General features: G+C 34.7%; 1 protein-coding gene across 2 annotated transcripts in view; it reads left to right on the top strand.

Moving 5' to 3' along the window:
- Nucleotides 1-14,647, top strand: part of LOC123534537 (palmitoyltransferase ZDHHC8-like) — a 36,806-nt gene extending 22,159 nt beyond the window's left edge. Inside the window, exon 8 of one of the 2 annotated variants that reach the window (XM_045316826.2) lies at nt 2,599-14,647. In XM_045316826.2, the coding sequence (XP_045172761.1) occupies nt 2,599-3,342 (744 nt within the window). In that variant the 3' untranslated portion in view covers nt 3,343-14,647. Of the gene's footprint in view, nt 1-2,448 lie in introns of both variants that reach the window. The other variant, XM_045316825.2, reaches the window with a different exon arrangement.
- Nucleotides 14,648-18,142: the final 3,495 nt, after the last annotated feature.

The following is an 18,142-nucleotide window of genomic DNA, read 5'->3' as shown; positions in this document are numbered from 1 at the left end:
TAATTATTTTGGGTATACCGGTAATTACAAAAAATGTTTTCTTTTCAGTGTAATAGAAGTCCAACTGCAGTTTAATTAGCTCTGAAACAGCAAAAATACAATGTGATAATGGTCTAATTCAAGTTGGTCTTTTATTGCACTGTAAAACTGAATGCAATATCGGTCCAACTCTCAAATACACTATTTTAACTGCTTTTTGCCAAAAACTAAATTTAAACAATAATTTCTTAAGGCATTTTATGCCAACATGTAAATTTATATTTTTCCATTCCAAATAGCTTTTTATAGGATCAGTTTTTTGTCTCTCCTGAATAATTTTAGAAAATTGAGTTGGACCAGTATTGCGCTAAGCCATCGATTTACTCCTTAGGGCAAGACTTAGGACCCGCAATTTAAGAGTTAGAAATATCTGTCCCTGATGCTTTTAAAGATGTCTGTTGAATAAGGCTTATTAGCTCACCAGATCAGAACATGCACAAGGTGAGCTATTTTGATCACTCACCATCAGTCATATATCTGTTTTCAGTTGGCTAACATTTTCTTTGAACAACATCTCCTTTGAAACCATGAGTTGTTTGTCTTTTAATTGAATTTCATCAAGTGTGTCTAATGATTAACTTTATTAATCTCTCCAGCCCCACAGCTATAACACATATTCATACAACTTACTAGATACAAGTCAGAGCTTTAAGTTGAGACCAAAAAAAATAAGTGAAAAGTACATTCTGTTAAATTATTTACATTATGTAATTTTGGTACTCATACATAGTAAATGTATCGAATGTAAAGAGATCAAATTTAAGATTTTTTACCAATGCTACTCTTACATAGTATTGGCCTTTTCAGGTTGATTGTCCGAACTACATTCATTCTGTTAATTGGATTTGAATGAATTGGTACCAAGCCTACTTGTGCATATATTACTAATTTACATTTAAATGAATTTTGGTAGAGTTATTTGCCTTCCTGACATGTTGTGTGTAGTGTGTAGACTTCTTCTCTCAAACTATTTGTGAGATTTCAACCAAACTTGGTTTTAAGGTACAGTACCAAGTTCAGTCCAGTTTCACCTGTTGTTGAGTAATTCTTTTCATATCCTGATTCATTTTGGAGATTTATTTTTCTGTTTTCTCAAAATGTAAATTTGTATCTCAAGCATTGTATTGGTTAACTTTGCAACTTGTCTTATCTCCCAACACAATGTCTTTATGTCCTGGGCCAAATATTGCAAGTTCATTACCACTTTCATTCCAAATGAAGTGCTATGGGTAGCCATAATAATTATGCTTTTATCAAACGCAGTCTTTAGCCATTCTCAAGTAATCACAGTTTGTGAGTGTTATTATGTAAGCGTCTGCTTCATGCTATAAGCCTTAGGCCTGTATTCATCATCATTCTGAGTTAGAAGTTCACACCATGCACTATTTCTGCTAGGATGACACCAGCTATGATGACCTTGACCTCAAGGTCAGGTAGACTCATTGAGAAATTGAAATAGAAAAATCTCTCTAAAACCACATTCTGTCGAATCACTGCATGATCAGCTTTAAAGCAAAGTTTCAGAGTAAATTTAACCTTTAGCCTGCTAAATTTCTAAAATGGACTGGTCCATTATTCAATTTGGGCAATACCATTTATTATTCAAAGAGGTGTTTACTGAAAATTTACTGACTGAATAGCGAACAGTGCTGACCATGATCAGCCTGCACGGAGTCAAAAGGCAAAACCAGTTGCCACCAGCAGGCTAAAGGTTAATTATCTAAGCAGATCTATAACAAAAGCAAGACAAAGTGTAAGTCCTAACTTCTGACTGTGGATTTTTGCTGAATACATGCTTTGTACTTCATGTACAGCTTTCTGTATGAACTGTAACTGTCAGCATTTCCCAGTATGTAGACAATTGTTACCAATCTGAAGGCCTTTCGTTTACTGAACATTTTGTTTAACTGAATGAAATTGTATTGATTTTGATTAATACAGAGATCGTATAAGAAGATTTAATGTTTCTGCTCAAACTGACATTTTAAGAGCTAATTCAATTCAATTAGAAGTGTTCAAAATGATTTCAAAAGATTAAAAATTACAAAGATTTAGGACAAAAACTTCAGTTTTGAGTTTAAATGAATGTTCAGATGTTGACGGTAACAGTTTTATGGTGATGGTGTATTACTAATTGACATGTTTTCTTTCACAGGGAGTCATGACACCAGTTTGAAGATGATCACACCCCCCACCCAAAAATATTGTGTGTCTTTTGTCAAAATCCACATATAACCAAATGGTGTTGGGAATATATTTGTGGTTGTTTTTTTTAAGAAATGCACGTTATTAGCGAGTTAGTTGAATTTTGCTCTAATTTTGCTGCACTAGTGGTTTAGTTTGGTGTGTGTGCTCACATATCGCTCTGCCTTGTCCTCTAATCAATACCCATCCTTCTTTGCACGGCAGGACCGCGACGGAATGCGTCTGTCACTTGTCGACGATTACGACGATGGTGACTTCACATCAACTCAGTCCCAGGACAGTGTTAGCTTTGATATTGCTTCATCTAAAGAGAAACATTCTGCCTCTTACACAAATCTTTTTGACCCTTCGCAGACAACGCCAGTTGGTGCCACGTATCAACAAACAAGAGCGAGCAGTAGTAGTCCGCGGGGCACAGGACGGCGAGATATACGTTACGATCACTCTCCAAGACCTAAACAAGTTTCACACCCATCGCTAAATAGGTCAGCTAAACCACCTTTAGCAGTGGCAGAAGATTTTTCACCCACTGATAGTACAAAACCTCCTAAAGGTAGACCAAATATAAACAGTCCCGGGGCTGATCGTTCTAATGTAGGTATAGTAAAGCCCAGAACTGGGCAAACACGACCGTCATATGACCTACCTAGAGGTCATGGTCAAAGGTCACAGAAAGTGAATGGTTATCCAATTAAAAGTTCTAGTGAGGAAAGATTCAGGGATTCAGATAGAAAGCCAGTTGATACAAATATTAATTTACGTACTAGATATAACAGATATCCTGATGAAAGAACACGTAGGTCTAATGAATTTTTAGATCAGAGAGGTGGTGCCCAGAATTATCCTCAGCAGGGAACCAGTAGAACGTTACCCAATCAGAATAGATATGGGAATAATGTTTCAACCAATCAGAATAGGTATTCACATGATGGTGGAGGTGATCCAAATGATGCTGATTATAAAAGACCAATGTCATTTGTGAAAGCTCTTGAAATGAGTGAAATCATGCAGACACGTGATAAAGATCAAAAAGATCGCCAACGTCGGGAAGAGAAAAAGAAAAGTGTTTATGATTCAGCATATGAAATTTCTGTGTAAAATTCTCTTTGGAGATAAAACCTTAGTGTTTCTATAGATGTTGTAAATATATAAACTTATAGTTTTATATGTAAGCATTTGCACATGTAATTTTTGGAAACTTGATTATAAATGTAAAAACTGGTTTTTTTCTCTCTCTTTCTAAGTGTTTAGGTCTTTGATTTTAAAAGCAAGATTTTCTATTCTAGTAAATTTTAAAAGTACTTTGTAATCACAGTTAATTTGTTTTAAATTAGATATTTGAGTTGTATTTAGCAACAACAGGAGCCTTTTGGGCTAGAGAAAAAAAACATGTATTGGATTCTTTCACTTCGCAGTAAAGATTTTTATGTAAAACAGTGCAGTGTTTTTCCTGCAAGTGCAATGGTTAATCAGCAAGATTTGCTGTTTTGGGAGACTACCAGTCTGAGTTCAGTAAGTCAGTCCCGAGGATTGACAAAAGACAGTACATCTTAAAATCAGTTCTTCACCTGTGGGAAAGTTGTAAAGTTGCAGAGAACAGAAAAACTGCTGTAGAAAAATGATGTTTATGCCACACCAAACAAATAAAAAACTAAATAGTTTTGGACATTTGAATTTGATTACAACCAAATAAGTTAGTTAAATGAATTTTACATTCTGTTTCATAGGCTTTCATGTCTTACAAAAAGACAAAACAAAAAAAACCAACCCGCATAGATGCTTTATTGCTTGCATGGTAGGTGGGAGAGATTGTAGGGGTAGAGTTGATTAGCATTCCATGTCAGTTGATTGTCAGAATTGTTCTCTGTGTCAGCCGATTGTTAGAATTTTTCCTGTACATGTCAGCTGATTGTCAGAATTTTTCTCTGCATGTCAGCTGATTGTCAGAATTTTCCTGTACATGTCAGTTGATTGGCAGAATTTTTCTTTGTGTCAGGTGATTGTTAGAATTTTCCTGTACATGTCAGCTGATTGTCAGAATTTTCCTTTACATATCAGCTGATTGTTAGAATTTTCCTGTACATGTCAGCTGATTGTAAGAATCTTTCTATATATGTCAGTGGATTGTCAGAATTTTCCTGTACATAGGGCTGTCAACTCCATTTGCGAGAATTGGATCCATGATCTTACATGGGGGAAATAAAGTTGTTTACTTGAAAAGGGTACTGCTGAACCAAACTGGTAAAATAAAAAAGATAATATTACAGTATAGAGTACCTTATAGTGTCTTCTGTTGTACATGTATTCAGCATGTACTTTCTAATTTTGCAAAGTCTTCCTTAATACTGAGCCAAATAGAAACTCATCTTTACACCAGATAGTAATGTTAGGTATTTTTCAAGTGAATGTATACTGCATATCTGTACCTAACAGATTTAAACAAAGACATTTACCTAACTACAGTTTTACACTTCCTGTTTCTTAATTTGGGTATCCAGATATTTGTCTGTTGAAATAACATACAATTTTGGACATGATACTGACAATATTTCTTTCACTGTTGTATTTTGCAATTTTTTCCAAGTGTTCAAGTGTTTACTGTGCAAATTTGTAGGACAGTTCACACCTTATCGTTACTTAAAACTGGATATTTTTCTTTGAAATTGAGGCAGGGTTGGTGGTTTGGGGTGGGAGGGGGGAACATGCCTGTAATGTTGTACATTTGAAATTTGGTCAGTATTGGTCTTGTGTGAATTTAGAAAAAGAAAATTGTTACTTTGGACTTGAGGGGAGGTTGTGGGGATTTAAGCACTGGTTTATGGGGAAAATACAGTTGAAACTCAATATCTCGAACTCTCTTATCTCAGAATTCCTGCTGTCTCGAAGACATTTTCAAATCCAGTCCAGAAAACACGTGCACAAAATATCTTTTTAAGTTGAATTGCGGTTACTTGAAGTAAACCACTCGATCCCTTGGAATTTGAGATGGCTAGTTTCAACTTTACTTAGCTTTTAAGGGAGAATGTGGCCAAAATCCCTTTAAATGGGTGATTGACAGCCCATGTACATGTCAGTTGATTGTCAGAATTTCTGTGTATAGCTGTAGTTTATTTCTTTCAGGGATTCTTTATGCCATTTTAAATCTTTTTAAGTTATTTAAATATGTCATAATTTTGATTTTTTCTTACAATTCTAGGAATTATCCCCATTTTATCATTCTGTTGATTTATTTGTTAATTTAGTTAATAAGCCCATAATATGACCTGGCAATTTTTAACATTTCCATTCCACTTTTAATATTTTGGCTCAGTACACATTGTGCGAACAGTACTCTCTGTTACGAAAATAGAATTATGCCTGGCTCTTTAAACTAAAATTCTTGGATTATATTTTGCAAATTTGACTGCTTTATAGGTCTCCGTTGCAGTACATAAGTATAATATTGGTATTGGTCGTCATGAATTGGACTGTCAGATTAACCGTTAAATTTTCTGTGATTTTGAGTTTTTGAAAGTTCGTATGTTTTTATAGTAAAATTTTTCTATTGAACAATTATTTATATTGAATGTTTCAGGTAATTTCAAATTCATAATTCTGTAGTTTGGAACATAATGAACAAATCATGACAGTAATAACCTTAATTTGGAGAGCTTAGTATTTTATGGCACATATGACCGTCTAACAATTAAAAAAAATAAACACCAATTGACAAGTTTTAGGAATTCTTTGAAGTGAGTTTATTTACCTGATAATGTCCATAACCTAGTGTCATGAATACAGAAAGTGTAATGTTATACTGTAGTTTTTTTTTAAGATTTGTTGGAGAAAATGAATATTCTATTTCAATGTTATAAATTAAGAAGATTTAATATTGTTAATATTTGAGCCGTGCCATGGGAAAATCAACATAGTGGCTTTGCGACCAGCATGGATCCAGATCAGCCTGCGCCTCCGCGCAGTCTGGTCAGGATCCATGCTGTTCGCTAACAGTTTCTCTAATTGCAGTAGGCTTTAAAAGCGAACAGCATGGATCCTGGCCAGACTGCGCGGATGCGCAGGCTGGTTTGGATCCATGCTGGTCGCAAACCCACTATGTTGGTTTTCTCATGGCGCGGCTCATTTACTGATATGGCATTCAGACTGACTTTAAACTCTTCAGGTTCCCAGACAGTTTTTACCTTTGTATATAAAAAAACTTCTATGTGTAAAAAATACATAGTAGGCAGGTTTACTACAACCAGCATTTCTTCTTAAAGTTGCATAATTCTCAAGCTTACCATGTGACATTTTCCTAGCAATGCATCTGTTTTTGATGTATTATCTGACATTTTCCTAGCAATTCAACCATTTGAGATTTTCCTAGCAAGTCAGCTACTTGTCATGTGACATTTTCCTAGCAATTTAACTGTTTTAGACTTGACATTTGACATTTTCCAAGCAACTTAACTGTTTTAGACTTATTATGCGACATGCTGCTAGCAACTGTACTGTTTTAGATTTATCATGTGACACTTTCCTAGCAACTCATCCGTTTTAGACTTATAATGTGACACTTTCCTAGCAGCTCAACTGTTTTGGATTTGTCATATGATATTTTCCTAGCAACTGAACTGTTTTAGACTTATCTTGTGACATTTTCTTAGCCACACAACTGTTTCAGACTTGTCATGTGGCATTTTCCTAGCAACTGAACTGTTTTAGACTTATCTTGTGACATTTTCTTAGCCACACAACTGTTTCGGACTTGTCATGTGGCATTTTCCTAGCAACTGAACTGTTTTAGACTTATCTTGTGACATTTTCTTAGCCACACAACTGTTTCGGACATGCCATGTGGCATTTTCCTAGCAACTGAACTGTTTTAGACTTATCTTGTGACATTTTCTTAGCCACACAACTGTTTCGGACTTGTCATGTGGCATTTTCCTAGCAACTGAACTGTTTCAGACGTATCATGTGACACTTCCCTAGCAACATAGCTGTGTTAGACTTATCGACTGTTTTAGACATTTCATGTCATATAAATTTTCTCAGCAAAGCACTGCCACTTGTCTGCTTAAAATTCAACAACAGAGAACTTTATTCAAGAAGCAATTATTTTCGTTTTAGATAGTTAAAACATGAAAGATATGTGTGTGTAGTTGATTGTGAAAGAATATTGTATAAATGCAAGTTTTGATATGGAGAATTGAGCTTGCATTTTACTTGTCACTATAAATTTTTTACTCACAGGATATTGTTAGAATATGATTTTAGCTTTGGAATAACTTTTCGCACAATAATAATTATGTCAGAATGTTATTAAATGGAAAGATATAATTATATGCAATGACTGTCAGATGTTAATTTGTGCTCATAATCTTTACCTTTGTCTATGAAATCCATGTTAGTTCGTCTGAAAGGGTGTAAATGACTTTTCTCACATTGGTCGATCAGTTTGCTGGTTGGTTGGTAGACCATTTGGTTTTCTGTCAATAACTAGAGAACGATTGGTCCTACAGTGGTAAAACTTATAAGGGTGATTGACTGAAAAGGGTTATCTTGAACCATTTGTTATTTTAAATGATTTGCAATGCATCAGTTTTACTAAGCATGTATATTGGAAAACAGTTGCCTTAAATTATACATATTCAAGTCTGCTGAATGAAAATATATTCAAAACTCATAGGCAACACATAGGGTGATTATTATGGTTTAAAGCTTACCATGCTGGACACGATAGATTCTGCCTTTGCAACCAGTGTAGATAATGGTCAGCCTGCACATCCGTGCAGTCTGATCATGATTTGCACTGTTCACTATTCAGTCAGTATTTTTTTGGTAAGCACCCCTTTTAACAGTTAATGTTACTGTCCAGATCGGAAGATGGACAAGTTCATTATAGAAATTTAGCATGGTAAGGGTTAAAGCAAATGAGCATTCCGAATGTACCCGTATTTATTAAAAGTTATTTTTTCAGAGATTTTGATTGAATCGAACAAAATGCGAGAGATTTCCAGTTCATACATTTCCACGCATAAATTTAAAGAGCATTTGTTTCATATTTCATATTTATAAGAGTTGCATGTAAGAAAGCTTCACAGATTTTGCTTAGATCTCACTTCATTCAGCATTGTTTTGTGATAAAAGAAATTAATTCGCGTTTTTCCTTAGATGTTGCTGTATGTGTATAGGACACTGCAGGCCATCCTTTTGTCTAAAATGATATAAACATTGAATATATATTTAGGATGCTGCTAAAATTTTAGTCAATAAAAATACAAAATTATTAAAGTTTGTATTGCACTTGGTTGAAATCTGTTTCTGTGTGTGTATGTATATAATAAAGGGTTATAACGCACCACCCACCTTTAAAGAAGAGGGGATATATTGTTTTGCTCATTGCCAGTCTGTCTAATCAGTGGACCATTTGGTTTTCAGTCAATAACAAGAGAATGCTTGGTTTCACATTGGTCAAACTTCATAGGATGATGCCTTTGGTCAGTAGATAGCCCCTGTTGTTTTGGGGATCAGCAAGCCAAAGGTCAAGCCCAAGGTTATAGTAATCTTGTGACTGTAAAAGGTTACTGCTTTAAAACTGAAAAATCGCTTTGGGCGACAGTTGGTAAACATCATAGGAAGATTGATTATTGGTTTTGAGTTTGGTAAGTCAAAGGTCAAGGTCACAGTGACCTTGAAACTGATAAATGGTTTAAGATGAATAACTTCAAAACCCTTAACCTACAGCAAAAGGGGTATATTACATAAAGGTTTTGGGTGGTGTAGGGTAAACTTACAGAAAGGGGTAACTATACACCAAACCACCCATAACCTTTATATGATGTACCCCTTTGGCCTGCAGTCTTCAAAACTGTGTATGATAATTGCCTGCAGTCTGTAGAGGACCTGTATTTTTTTAGGAGTAGATAGGTCAAAGTCACAATTTCTGCTGAATTATCAAAGATTACGTTGACTGTCAATTTTTGTAAGATGGCTGTCTGCAGTCAATAGATGACCTTTGTTGTTTTCAAAGTCATTTGGTTAAATATCAAGTTAACAGCATACAAAATTTCATACCCAGTTGCCTCCAACAGGCCATCATAGGGGGCATGTGTGTTTTACACACATCTCTTGTTACAACAGTATCTTTATCTGGGATGTATTCAGCTCTTGTGTGTTTTTCAAGGGGAATCACACACGAAACTTGTGCACTGCATGTGATCCAGGCCAGGCAAGCTGTATACCACATCCCAGATCAAGCTATTGTTATTATAACCCTAGTATACTTACTTGTTGGTACAATTTGATTAAGACATCAAACACAAGGTGCCAAAAAAATTCTGTATTTTCATTTGGTAACTAGCACTAAATTTATGAGATTTTGTATTGATTCTAATTCTATGCGCAATTTTTGTTATACCATGGTTTTAACTGTTTCATTTTTAGTGAACTATTATTATTTTGTATTAAGTTTAAGTTAAATTAAACATGTAAATCACTTAATTATGTATTTCACACTTAATTATGTATCGCACTAGACTCCCAAGTCACATGACTTCTGTTACCCTTACACTCTTAAGACACAATTATCTCCTTCACCAGTACACTACAAGTCACCTTATTTTCTTCACCCTTTTTCAAGTCAATTTCCTCACACTTAGTCACATTATTTCCTGCTTTCTTTCATCAGTAGTGGCCTTAAGTTTGATGTGGGTGCCATGATGGTACTTCAAGTTCTCGACCATACTTCTTCCTAGGACGTAATTCTTTAAAATTGAACTATAATGATTTAAGATGTGTTGTAAATTCACTTGTACCCGTATGGTGATATTTTTGCATCTGAAGGTAGGGGAAGAATATTTACACTGCAAACTGTGGTGTAACACCGATGATCACTCAGTCACAAGGTTTTAAGCAAAATGCTGGTGTTATATGGGGTTTAAAGTGACCCAAATATAGAAAATATTAAGAAATTAAAGTGCTTGTGACCTCATAAACGGCTCAACTCAGCTATGGAGCTCGGGTTAACAAACCTTGAACCTGTGGTATTTCACTGTAGTTTTCATTCTTGATTATTGGCACTTGAACTAGGTCTGATTGCGAGAAGTAGACAAATATTGCACATGCTTTGCCCATCTGAGAAGTCTTTAGGTACAAATGTCTCTATAGTGTAGATAAAACCTTCATGTAATTGTTCATATGAATAGGTCAAGATGCATCTATTACTTCAGACAGCGATAACACAAGTCATGTAGGAACTAACATTTCAAGAATTTGGCTTTTCCACCATACATTACACTTTCCCCTATATTTGGTCCATTCACTGGTGCAATTTACTCTATTACATTCACTCCTAACTAGAGTCATGTGTGTTTTCTTCCAAAAACTTCTACCTTCTTTACTGTCTGGGGTTAGGTGTGAAAGGCTACATTGTGGTTCAGATCATTTTAAACATGTCATCATCAAGTTTTAGTCATTTTGGCTCGCCCAAATAATTATTAGGTTAACCTTTAACCTGCTGCCAGCAAGTGATTCTGCCTTTGCGACCAGAACAGACCAAGATCAGCCTGTACATCCATGCAGGCTGATCATGGTCTGCACTGTTCGCTGTTCAGTCAGTAAATTTTCAGTGAACGCCCCTTCGAATAAATGATACTGCCCAAATTGAATGATAGATCAGTCCATTTTAGAAATTTAGCAGGGTTAAGATTAAAGCAAGTCTTTTTAGTCACTGTAAGATGTAAAATATTGACACTTTTAACAAGATATGGAAGATATTTATTTAGTTAAATTCTTTTACTTGTACAAATTTTACTTATGATTTTTTTTTTTGAAATTGCACTTTTATGATTTCTTGTTCAATCTGTTAAAACTATTTTCATCATTCCATATATTATTGGCATAAAGTTACCAAGAACAAGGATTTGATGCTTAATTTATAATATTCTAGTGCAAGTTGTAATTGTTTTGAAAGGTTTTGTTGGTGATATACATACAGATTTGTTTGTCATTGTATGTAAAGCAAGACCCCCTGCACTTAAAGGCCATGTATTCAAGAACAACAGAAACCTTGTCCATGTGAAGTGTCTATTTTAACCAAGCTTATAGGATGTTTTATTGTGTATTCTAGCATTAAACTGCTGATATATCATTTCCAAGGATTATTTTAACACTTGTAAACAAGGATTGCACTAAGTCTTACTATTAAAGAGAATTCCTATAGATTTTTTTCTTTCATAGAATTTTTTTAAATTCACATATATGATAGGAAAATTTGTGCTGAAAACAATGAACAAATAAAAACAATAGGTCACCAGGCTTGTTTTTGTGAAAAATTGTTTTGAACACACCCACTGTTACTGAAACTGCTAGCGATTTTTCAACATTTTCATAATTTTCTGCTTTTTTTATAAATAACAACCAAAATATACATCAAGACAGCACAATAAAGTTTTTTCTTTTTACAGATTTTATCATATACTTATTTGATATCATAGTCATATTTGTAATACTCTATCCTTACAATAATGGGTACAAATGAAAAAAAAATGTTGTTTCATATTTACTTTTGTGAACTTTTTTCAGTGAAAAATACCCATAGTGAAGAATATTTTTTTAAATTTTGAAAAAATTCTTTCATAGAATTTTTTCCTATTTTTCTTGTGTATAGATAATTGTATTGTGAGCATAAAAATGGCTAAAAATGTATGGGTCACCAGGCTAAATTTTATGTTAAGACCGCTAGAATACAACACCTGTTCGGATGGAAAATGGCGCGAACCTGGCCAAATTGATTACATGTATGTCTGCTAGAAGTTAAAAATAAGTTTTAAAAATTCTTAATTCTTTCTATAATTGAATACTAAATAATCTGAAAGGTGATATTGTCTTATCAGTACTAAGTCAATTATCTTACATTATATGAACAACACTGTCTTTGTACCAGAATGCGATTTGAAAACACAACCACAAAAATAGCAAGATACGTGTCAGGCTTAATACTTGTCAATACAACATAAACCAGTATCAACATTTGATTACTGATAAAACTTATCAAAAATGTTATTTCATTCAACATTCCTCATATTTAAGACTGTCTGTAACATGTTTCAACAAATGTTGACTTCAGTTCAGTTTTCTATAGAAAGTGTCGGCTGCGCAGAAAGATGCGCATAAAAAACTATCGGAATTCCCTTTAACATACCTTTTTAAACTTAAAATAGTCATATAATGCAGAATTAAAACAGGTCCAAAAAGAAATTTATGCTTACAGCTAAATATTAATTTATTATAGCTTTTACACAATTTTTACTAGCGTAGTATTAAGCCAGACATCCTCGATTACCAAGTAATCTTATGGGATTTTGTAGATTTTTTTTTTTTAACAACATGATATGACATGCATTTTCCCCCAAGTTGAACTCAATTATGGTTTAGATGGATGGATGGATGGAATTTTAGATTATATTTAATTTTGTCTTATATATATTTAGACAGTTTTGTAAAAGATGGATTGAATGGCAAAATTGTTTCTGTATTGAATGAAATCAGTGTAAATTTGAAGTGTGTAGTGTTAAGGTAGTGGACCCGAAATGGTGCTTGGCAATTTCCGTGCGATTACGTAATCGTTTTATACTATTTCTACAGAGAATACGTATTCAGACTGAAATTGCCAACTAACTAAACAGGTCCACTACCTTAAGAGCAACCGTAAAATGACAAGGGCGCCATTTTTTGTAATTAATGTGGATTAAATCGTATATATAGCATAACATATTTAAAGTTGATAAATCTTGTTGATAAAAATGGTTTTCTGTAAGATTGTAGGAGACAGACATCTATAGGTGATATATATATAAGCATTTGATTAAATTTATGTTTGTTTGTGAATGATTTCCTATACCTCAGTATGTTTTAAGATGCATTTTATGTTTGCAAGATTGATTTGTAAACAGGGTTTGTTAAGTATGTATTATCTATTATCTTTCTCAAGTTAAATCCACGACTTCACTGGTAAGCATCAGTGTGAACTAATCGTTTTGCTCATCATCTTGTTGCTACTAGGAACAGTCATAAACACATTCTGTTATAGACATATCATATAACAGACACCACCACAGTATTGTAACAAAGTACGTTCTTAAAAATGAGCACTGCTATTTTGTATGTATTGCATTTAATATTATATAAACTATGTTTATTTGCCAAATAAAGAAAATATATCGAGCATAATGTAGTAAAATGTAGGATGACAGGTAGTCATAATTTATTTGGACATTTCAGTTTGTTTGTATTTTCTATTTTGGGAAACGGGTGCAAGGCTAGATGGGAGGGGAAATTCACATTGTAACAACTAAAGGGGGAAATCGCACCAATATAAAAGTTGTATTTTTCATAAATACATTACACTCGCAAAAAGAAATTTTAAAAGCTTATTGTCTTATATTTTAAATTACAGTCAAACCTCATTTTATACAGCCATCCAAATCTGACAAGTTAAGGCAGGTGGCTGTTTAAGACAAGTTGAAATCAGAACAAAATGTTAATTTGTTAGTTAACTGGCTGGGTGCTTAAAGGCAAGTAGCTACTTAATACAGGTGTCTGTTAAGGCAGGCTTAACTGTAAGTGTTAAAGAGATTATGTAAAAAAAATCACTGCATGTATTAAAGTACAGTGACATAATATAAGTCTGGTTCATGTACTAATCTATTCATGACAAAAATTAAAGGTACAAGCCTCTGGGTTTTAGTTTTTTCCCAAATTTTTTAAGTCCATTATTTGTTAGTAGCTGTATCCCTTGTAGTTCTGGGACAACTTATGTGTGAAAAGAAAGAAAACCACTCACTTAAACTTGCATGATCTTAACCCTCATCATGCTGGACACAATTGATTCTGCTTTTGTGACCAGTGTAGAACTCGATCAGCCTGCCCATCCATGCAGTCTGATCAAGTTCTGCACTGTTCACTATTCAGCTAGTATCTTTTTGGTAAGCACCCCTTTTAACAGTTAATGGTACTGTCCAAATTCAAAGATGGACAGGTTCGTTATAGAAATTTAGCATGGCAAGGCAATTAATAGGGTCTGAACACATTGATTTTGTTGTATCTTTGAATTAAGGGAATAACATAATTTGTTTTAGAATATATATTTTTAGCCAACTTGCTATTATGATACGAGGAGAGATAATGAAATTGAAGTATCAGTGCTATATCTGATATGAATTAATGTATTTTTGTAAAATTAAATGTTTTCATGATCATGTGTACTATTTTGTTTTAATGTAGCTTTGTACTCTCTGTAAATAATTGTATTAGTTTATTATTTTAAAACTGTTGTATTCTTAATGTACTGTTTTAAATGTATTTTTTAATTAAAAATGAAAAAAAATGTGATAAAAGAAGTAAAGTAACTTATGAAATTGAATTTGTTGTATTGTTCTTAACACAGGAGCTTGGGATCGGGAATTAAGAATTTTTGGCCTTTGTCAGCCTTTATGTATTGATGGAGGTAACGGTCTTTATAATAATAATTGAAATTTTACTCAAAAAATTGTGTAGACTTGAATAATCTATTTTAAATTATGTAAATTTGAATCATACTCATAAAGGCCAAAAACTCCGTCAGAATATAAATGGCTGGACAAGGCCGAAAAATCTTCATGCTCGATTGCGAGCGCCCGACTTTATAAGAAATATATATTCCTGGAGAACGGTGCAGAGTTTATGGGGCCAGAAACTGCAATAGAAGTTGCATCTCCCACGTTCTTTAATAATGTGAGTAATTTACTCTTTTCCCCGATCTATTACTAGAATTTATAATAATATTGAATGTGGGTAGTGAAGGAAAGATGCCACCTGTAATGGAGGGAAGAATTCCAGTCAAGATCGTAGCAGGTGTCGTCTGTAGCACCTCAGAATCCAGTTCAGTATAGGCCGATTCTGCGGCAGGAAACATCCCAGTTTAAATGTTGCACAATACTGAACACGAGTCTTGACACCAGTTGCAACCGAGAATGGCTGATGCTTTGCTTGCACTGTAGTTCCAACCTGCTCCAGTGTTGACAATAGATTGGGTTTATTGTCTTGTATGTAAATAGTGATTTGAATCAATTTCATTCAAAATTCATAGAAACTACTGTAAAACGATTAATTTTGGTGGAGGACTATTTTTATGCACCCCCCCTCCCCCTCCACACCCACTTTGAAGGTGGTGTATATTGTTTTGTAGACCTATCAATTTGTGGATGATAACTAAAGAATGCTTTGGCCTAGGATCATGAAAGTTGATAGGGAGGTTGGTCAGGACCAGCAGATGACCCGTATTGATTTTGAGATCAGTAGGTCAAAGGTCGTCACAGTGACCAGGATGTTAACTCCAGAATGCTTGGGCCTAGGATCATGAAAGTTGATAGGGAGGTTGGTCATGAGTAGCAGATGACTCCTATTGATTTTGAGGTCAGTAGGTCAAAGGTCACATTCACAGTGACCCAGAATAGTTAAATGGTTTGCAGATGACAACTCGAGAACGCTTGGGCCTAGGATCATGAAAGTTGATAGTGTGGTTGGTCATAACCAGCAGATGACCCCTATTGATTTTGAGATCAGTAGGTCAAAGGTCAAGGTCACACCCGAAATAGTTAAATGGTTTCCGGACGATAACTTGAGAACACTGGCCTAGGATCATGAAAATTGATAGGGAGGTTGATCATGACCAGCAGATGACCCCTATTGATTTTTAGGCCAATAGGTCAGTCACATTGACCCAGAACTTTTGTGTAGTGACCAAATTTCTGTTCCTTGTGCAATTTCTGAATGCATCAAGGGGGCATTTCGTGTTCTACAAGCTCTTGTTATACGCCCGTTTTGAAAAAACAGACATGATTGCGCATGCGTCTTCTGTCGTAATTTGTTCCGGAGCATAACCATAAAAGTTGGCGTATACGTAGATGGCGATGAGAGAAGGTGCAGAGCACTTGAACTGGCTCTGTAAATCAAGTGTCCATCATATTTCGTGTCCGGAGCATAACTTACAGGATTCCCCCCTGCTTTGAAGAAAATGGAGGTATTCTGTGTTGGTGCGTGCTCGTGTCTGTCTGTACGCCGGCCTGTCATAATTCATTTCTGGAGCATAACTTTATAAGCATTAATGGTATTGACAGTAAACTTGTAAAGGTAGATGGCAGTGGGATGATGTGCACAGTACTTGAACCGGCTCTGTAGATCAGTCACAAATTGACCTAATAGGTAAAACTGTCCATTTTATTTTGTGTCCGGAGCATAACTAAATAACTATGCAAGGTAGACTTCAAACTTGGGATGTAGGTAGGTGGTCATGAGATGATGTGCAGAACACATGAACTGGGTCTGTAGGTCAAGGTCACAAATTGAGCTTAAAATGGATTGCTCATCTAAGTAATATGGGCTGTATGTTTCAGATGTCAAACTGATGCTAAAATATCAAGAAAGTAGGTCAGTAGGTCACATTTATCGTCACTCAAGTCAGTTTTAAGATCAGTGTGCAAAACTACACGTCATCCAAATTTCAAGACTATCTTAAAACACAAGAAAGTAGGTCAGTAGGTCAAATTCATGATCACAGAAGTTCAGTTTTAAGATCAGTCTGCAAAACTGTACATGTCATCCAAATTTCAGGGCTGCATGTTGAAAAACAAGAAAGTAGGCAAGTAGGTCACTGGTCAGTTTTAAGATTGGTGTGCAAAACTGTACACGTCTTCCAAATTTCAAGGCTGTATCTTAAAAAACAAACAATGGTGACAAATGCCCCCCTCCCCCCCCCGGCAGCGCCTTGACCTTTGACCCCAAAGTCAGTAGGGGTCGTGTACTCAATAAGTACTATCAGCATGTGAAGTTCGAAGGTCCTGGGTGCAGTGGTTCGCGAGTAAAGTGCCTTCATGCAAAAAGTTAACGTGACAAACGAACGGACAGTTGAAAACTAATATGCCTCCCTTCGGGGGCACAAAAAGTAGGTCAGTAGGTCACATTCCACATGACCCAGATTCACTTGACCTAAAGATCATCAAGGTTAACATTCTGACCAAGTTTCATGAAGATACAGTCATAAATGTGGCCTCAGAGTGCTAAGTTTTTCTTTTGATTTGACCTGGTGACCTAGTTTCTGACCCAGATTTGAACTTTACCTAAAGATCATCAAGATTAACATTTCAACCAAGTTTCATTACGATATGGTTATAAATGTGGCCTCTACAGTGTTAACTAGCTTTTCCTTTCGTTTGACCTAGTAACCTAGTTTTTTACCCCACCTGACCCAGATTTGAACTTGACCTAAAGATCATCAAGAACATTCTGACCAAGTTTCATTAAGATGTGGTTACAAATGTGGCCTCTAGTGTTAACAAGCTTTTCCTCGTGGTGGGGGATTAAAAAAATATTTATATTTAACCCTTTACTCCATACAGATACAATAGTATTGATTATTGATACCCAATACACTCAGTAGCATTATCTGTACACTATCTCCATACAGGTTATTGGAGAAAAATGCAAAATTTATACCTGTGTTACTCAGATCAAAATTAGTCTATGAATACTTGTTTTAACCATTTAGTGTCCAACATAATTTTTTTTAGAATTAAATTTCCTTTCTGATGGTATATTTTTCATAATTTTGTAATAAATATTTTTCACAATAGAAAGCTACAAACCTAAGACCTTAGAATATTATTATAATTTAGCTGTTTTATGCATGTGATACAACAGAAAAGAAATATTTTTACTGTTACAAATGCACAATTTTATTAATTGAAGGTAAATGAAAGACTAGAAAGGTCTATATTAAGTGATTTTAAAAATAAACAAACCCATTTAATTAATCATTAAAATCTACACCCCTACCAAACTTACAGAACTTCATAGATCATAAAATTAATTAATTACATAA

The sequence above is a fragment of the Mercenaria mercenaria genome, chromosome 12 (genome assembly GCF_021730395.1).
Source record: "Mercenaria mercenaria strain notata chromosome 12, MADL_Memer_1, whole genome shotgun sequence".
Lineage (NCBI taxonomy): Eukaryota > Metazoa > Mollusca > Bivalvia > Venerida > Veneridae > Mercenaria > Mercenaria mercenaria.
The sequence above is the reverse complement of the archived record's forward strand: the minus strand, read 5'-3'. Positions and strand labels throughout refer to the sequence as shown.